General features: G+C 45.2%; 1 protein-coding gene across 1 annotated transcript in view; it reads right to left on the bottom strand.

Annotated features, from left to right (window-relative positions):
- AHRR (aryl-hydrocarbon receptor repressor) overlaps positions 1-6,053 on the bottom strand; it is a 138,655-nt gene that overhangs the window by 10,778 nt on the left and 121,824 nt on the right. The window contains exon 8 of the mRNA XM_019509173.1: positions 1,153-1,262. Coding sequence (XP_019364718.1) covers positions 1,153-1,262 — 110 coding nt within the window. The remainder of the gene's footprint in view (positions 1-1,152; positions 1,263-6,053) is intronic.

The raw sequence follows: 6,053 nt of genomic DNA, 5'->3' as shown, positions 1-6,053 counted from the left end.
TGACTGGTGTGGGAGACTTATTGAGGGGTGGGTCTAAATTATGCCTAAGAGACCCCTTAGGTCTGTGGACTAAGGGAGACTATACCTTTTTACCCCCGGACTTGGGGAAGTACCCCAAGTGCCTGTACTGGGTTGAGTACCTGTGGGACTTTAGGCCTGTGTTACCCCAAGGACACAGGGCCGCGAGACAGTCCGTTCTTGGGGTGGTGGCGGCACGTTACCCCCAGACTAGCGAGTGTGCTCCGGGAGAGGGGTCGGCTAGACATAAGGCGCCCCTAGGGAGGCATTCAGAGCCTGGAAGGTGGTGGGGCGCAGGGAGGTGGGTGGCTCAACGCAGGAGCGCCCCCTACTGGCCCGCCTCACGTGGTGGAAACAGCAGAGGGATACGAATACCCAGCTGTGTTCCTGAGGTGGGATCTCTGCACCCACCACAGTCATGAATAGTATTCCTACCTGAGGTGTAAATGGCATTTTTGGCACTCAGGAAGGGAATGGAATATCACCCTGGGTTCTACAACAGGCAACATATATATTAAGGGTCTGAGAAGACTGCTGGGATATTACTACCTCTTGAGGAAAAAGGGCAGTTTTACACTGCAGAAACATTTCATAGAGATGTAAGGCTGGAAGGGACCTCAAGAGATCATCTAGTTCAACCAGGGATTGAATGGTGCAAACTTGGTGTTATTGGGCATTTATAGACGTGGTCTGGGAGGTAGGGGGCACTTTAATTAGCACAGCTCTGAGAGCCATGCTAATTAAAAGTACCCAGAACATCATATGTACCAGTGTCCCTGTGCTGAAAAATAGCGGTGGGGCGCTTTGAACTAAAACTTGTCAACTGAGCTTTAGTTTAAAAGGCCCTGCCACCATTTTTAAGCACAGGGATGCTGATACACATGACGCTGGAGTCTGCTGGAGAATGGATTACCACACTCCAGCAGATGAATTACAGTGGGTCAGAGCAGCCTCCTTGCACATCTATAGGAGCCCATTAGCACCATGCTGTAACCAAGCTACTTGTTCTTGACTAATATATAACACAATAGAAGCTGATGGGAAATTGGCATTACAGGTGAAACAGTGGGTAGGGAAAAGGCAAAAAGATTTTCGTATAAACTGTAGGTAAGGGAGAATTATGAAATAACCAACCTTTGGTCTGGTTTTCAGCACTTTGCAACACATTAGTGAAAGCTGGACCTTCATGGTAACTGATTCTTCCATTTGACTCTGTTTCACACAGACCTGAACTAGCTTTTGAGCTGCAGAGGAAAGATAATATGAATGTCAGTAAATTAAGGGTAAACTCACGAACTGGAAGATATGACTACTAAACAATTCCTAAGAAGTCTAATTTGAATGTATAGCAATTAATGTTAAATATTTGCCTGTGAATTTTCAGATCAATGTAGGACTAGAATATGATACATACTGGACACATCTACATGTGCATTTAAATGTGCAGTAGCCTATTCTACTGTGCTTTAAAGTGGCTTGTAAAAATTGTGCACATGCAGTAATGCACAGTAGAATAGGCTATTGAACATTAAATGTCACCTAAAAAGTGTGTGCTTGCTCTACTGTGCATCAGCACAGCCTAATGTGCATTTATTTAGTACTTCATAATGGAGGTACTACATTTAATGTGCATTAGGAAAAGTGCCTTAATGCATGTGTAGATGCCCCCATTATGAAGGAAAGAAAAAGGAGCACTTATCTGTTTCTAGGATAATAACATTAAGGATGGATTGAAACACACTAATATTATTTACATCCTGTTCCATTCCATTTATGTTCTTGCATCATACCTACCACTAGTGTATTAGGTCAGCATTAAAAATAATGGAAAGCAAACTAACTTCAACATGTAATAAGCACCATTTTGATTTATAAACAATCCCAGGATTTATTTCTAAATGCATTTTAGGGTGCATATAATGGACTAAACACAGAATACTGGACTCTAAACTTCTATTTTACTAGCAGAAAAGATAGGGTATGGGTAGTGGGTGAGTAAACTGCCAGCAGTGTGCTTCAACCTTTAATTGGAGGGACCTCCTGGACTAAGAATAGCCCAGTCTCCATATCCAGTTAATCTTTGGCCCTTTTACTGTACATGCCAATGAAGTTTGTGCCCTAACGACCTCTTCTCATAGAATCATAGAAAATTAGAGTTGGAAGGGACCTCAGGAGGTCATTTAGTCCAACCCCATGCTCAAGGCAGGACCATCTCCAACTAGATCATCCAAGCCAAAGCATTGTCTAGCTGGGTCTTAAAAACCTCCAAGGATGGAGATTCCACCACCTCTCTGGGTAACCTGTTCCGGTGTTTTACTACCTTCCTAGTAAGAAAATTCTTCCTAATATCTAACCTAAACTTCCCTTGCTGAAACTTGAGACCATTGCTTCTTGTTCTGTCATCTGCCACCACTGAGGATACTCTCGCTCCATCCTCTTGTCAAGTCCCCTTCAGTTACTTGAAGGCTACTATTAAATCCCCTCTCCGTCCCCTCTTCTCTAGACTAAATAAGCCCAGTTCCCTCAGCCTCTCCTCATAAGTCATGTGCCCCAGCCCCCTCACCATTTTTGTTGCCCTCCACTGGACCCTCTCCAACTGGTCCACATGCTTTCTGTAGTGGGGGGTGGGGGGCAAAACTGAACACAGTACTCCAGTGTGGCCTCACCAGTGCTGAATAGAAGGGAATAATCATGTCACTTGACCTACTGATAACACTCCTACCAATGCAGCCCAGTATGCTGTTAGGAACAAGGGTGCACTGTTGGCTTATAGCCAGCTAAATTGCATCTATTTTAACCCCCAGGTCCTTTTCTGCAGAGCTGCTGCCCAGCCAATCAGCCCCCAGCATGCATGGGATTTCTCTGTCCTAAGTGCAGGGCTTTGTATCTGTCCTTGTTGAACCTCCTGAGATGTCTTTTGGCCTAATCCGCCAATTTGTCTAAGTCACTCTGAATCCTAGCCCTACCCTCCAAAATATCTATGACTCCCCCCAGCTTGGTGTCATCTTCAGACTTGCTGCGGGTGCACTCTATGCCATCTTCCAGGTCACTGATGAAGACATAGAACAAAACCAGCCCCAGGACTGACCCTTGGGGCACTCCACCTGATACCAGCTGCCAACTAGACATTGAGCCGTTGATTACTACCCTTTGAGCCCAATGCTCCAGCCAGTTTTCTATCTACCTTACAATCCATTCATCGAGCCTGTACTTCCTTATCTTGTTTGCGAGAATGTTGTGGGAGACCATATCAAAAGCTTTGCTAAAATCAAAGCGTCCACTGGTCTCCCCGCATCCACAGAGCCAGTTACCTCATCATAGAAGGCAATCAGGTTGGTCAGGAATGCCCCTTTCCCTTTCTTAAATATGGATACTATATTTGCCCTTTTCCAATCATCTGGGACCTCTCCTGATCACCATGAGTTTTCAAAGATGATGGCCAGTGGCTCTGGATCTCATTAGCCAACACCCTGAGCACCCTTGGGGGCATCCTGTCCAGCCCTATGGACGTGTATATGTCCAGCTTTTCTAAATAGTCCCTAACCTGTTCTTTCACCACTGTTATCTGCTCACCTCCTCCCCGAACTGCGCTGCCTGGTGTAGTAATCAGTCTGTGAAGACTGAGGAGAAGAAGGCATTGAGTACTTCAGCCTTTTCTGCATTCTCTGATACAAGGTTGCCTACCCCGTTCAGTAAGGGACCCACACTTTCCCTGACCCTCCTCCTGCTACTGACATACTTATAGACACCCTTTTTGTTACCCTTCATGCTGCTTGCTAGCTGCAACTCCAGTTGCGCTTTGGCCTTCCTGACTTCATCCCTGCATGCTCAAGCAATGCTCTTATACTCCTTCCTATTTATATGTCCATATTTCGACTTCTTACAAGCTTCCTTTTTGTGACATAGTTTACTGAAGAGTTCCCTGCTAAGCCAAGCTGGTCTTCCGCTATACCTGCTACCCTTCCTGAGCATTGGGATGGTTTGTTCCTGCATTCTTAGTAAGGCGTCTTTAAAGTATAGCCAGGAAATGATCTGAGATTACTAAGTTATTTCAGATTTGCCACTAAAAAGCTAGTGATTGTTCATGTCTTTTGATCATCTGTATTGAGCTGTATTGGGCTGTATTGAGACTGATGAGACTGATCAGAGATTCCATATTACATTATAAAGCTCAGCTCCTTAAGCAATTCCACCTTCTTGTCAAAATAACATGAAATGGTTAACTTGCTACAAAACATATCACATACATACACAGTCCAAACACACAAAATGCCAAGTTGGTATTTTGGAAGTAAATTGCATATGCTCACACCAGTGCCTTGCTCCAAAAGCAGTCCCTTTGGCAGCATGGAAAATGCCCATGGTGGCAGATAGGGGTGACTGCAGTCCTGGCCTTAAAACATTAAATATAAGTTTTCATCACTAAAAGATTACAGCAATAAGTTAAGGAGCAATGAGCACTGAATGCCTTTGTCCAAGCTCAACCATCGCAATGATGGACCGCTGTGACTCAGTAAAAACTAACTGGTCTACACCATGTCAGTGCATTCCAGGAAGCACAAGCTTGAACATGCACCATCTATACCAGTACACTGACATGTTACAGAGCTGGAACATGATCCAAAAGGCTGCTTCAGACTTGTCTAATGTCTGTTTTTAAGCGTGCAGTGTCCTAAAGTTCTGAGAGCAGACACTGGGAATGAGTCTGGAGGAGCTTCAGGGATGAATCTGTTTATCTGAAGGACATCTGGGGCATGGTCAGCAGACTTGGATAGGAGGCTTATGCTTAGGCCATCCTCCCCCAGGACCCATCACTGATGAGTATAGCATGTATCTCATTTGCATAGTCAAACACACTCACAGGATTAGTGCCCAAAAGCCACCCCTTCTGTGTTTCCCACCAGAGTTTGTCTATGGGGCCTGCTCTTTAAATTGCAGCTGTGATACAATTTGTTGCAATTCAGAACACCACCAACTGACTGTTCATGCTTCTAGTTTCTACTTTGGTATCTAATCACACTAACTAGTGTTCTGAGGTCTCTACAAAATAAAGAAAGAAAGAAATATTCAAATAAGCCAGCAATTTTGCTAGGAAAGAATGTTTAAGCAGTGATGCATTTAAGAACGGTGGCCAACCTTTTTGACATACATGCCACAAGTTAAGCCCTGGCCCTTCCCAGAGTGCTGCTCTGATCCCTGCCCACCAGAGGCATACCTGCTAGAGTTTTCTTCCTGGGATGCCAGAATAGAGGTAAGGGAACTCAGCTAAGGAGACAGTCCAAGCAACCAGAGGAGCAGGAAACAGGGAGAAGCAAACAGGACAGTTTACAAGCAGTTTGCAGGTCAGTTTGTCACCCCTCTCTTTAAAGGGGAGGCTGTAAGATAAGATTCTTTTTTTTTATATATAATTAAGACTAACTGACATAGTTTTATTTTAAGCAGCTACAACTCAACAGCTAAGCCAAGACTTAAACCCTGTGTTTCACTAGAGTCCAGAGCAGGGGGGAGTTTGCTAGGGAGTTTGCTTGGAAACTCTCTCACGTTCCTTCATTGTAAGCTTGCTGAGACGAAAGAGGTTTGTAGAGAAAAGGGAACCTTTCAGGATCCAGGAACAGCAAACAGACCAGGTATACAGGAGTTCGCTAGGGAAGGTCTGCTGGAAAAGAAAGGCAGGAAGTGAGAGACAGCAGGTTAGACGACCCAGAGAGATGGCTGGAGGACACCACAATCTCAGAGCTACTGCCACTTCCAGCACTTCCTTTACTTCCATCTGTGCAGTGTCTGTCCAGGCAGGACTACAGACTGTTGAGGCGTCCACCTAGGTCCTGGTTTGGTGCTGTTCAGACTGCGGCTTGCAGGTTCCTTCCAGTATCAGCCAGGTGGGGGAGTGCCTGTGATGTGAGCGGTGCCTTCTGGTGGTGTCCCTTAGGGAATAGGCAAGAGAGCTACAGGAGGAGGTAGCAAAGCTCCGAAGAATCCTCTGCCATGAGGACTTCATCAATTCCATGCTGGAGGAAACCTTTAGGACTGTGGAA

This window comes from Gavialis gangeticus, unplaced genomic scaffold (assembly GCF_001723915.1).
Source record: "Gavialis gangeticus isolate Ggan-Ray unplaced genomic scaffold, GavGan_comp1, whole genome shotgun sequence".
In the NCBI taxonomy this organism is placed as follows: domain Eukaryota; kingdom Metazoa; phylum Chordata; order Crocodylia; family Gavialidae; genus Gavialis; species Gavialis gangeticus.
The sequence above is the reverse complement of the archived record's forward strand: the minus strand, read 5'-3'. Positions and strand labels throughout refer to the sequence as shown.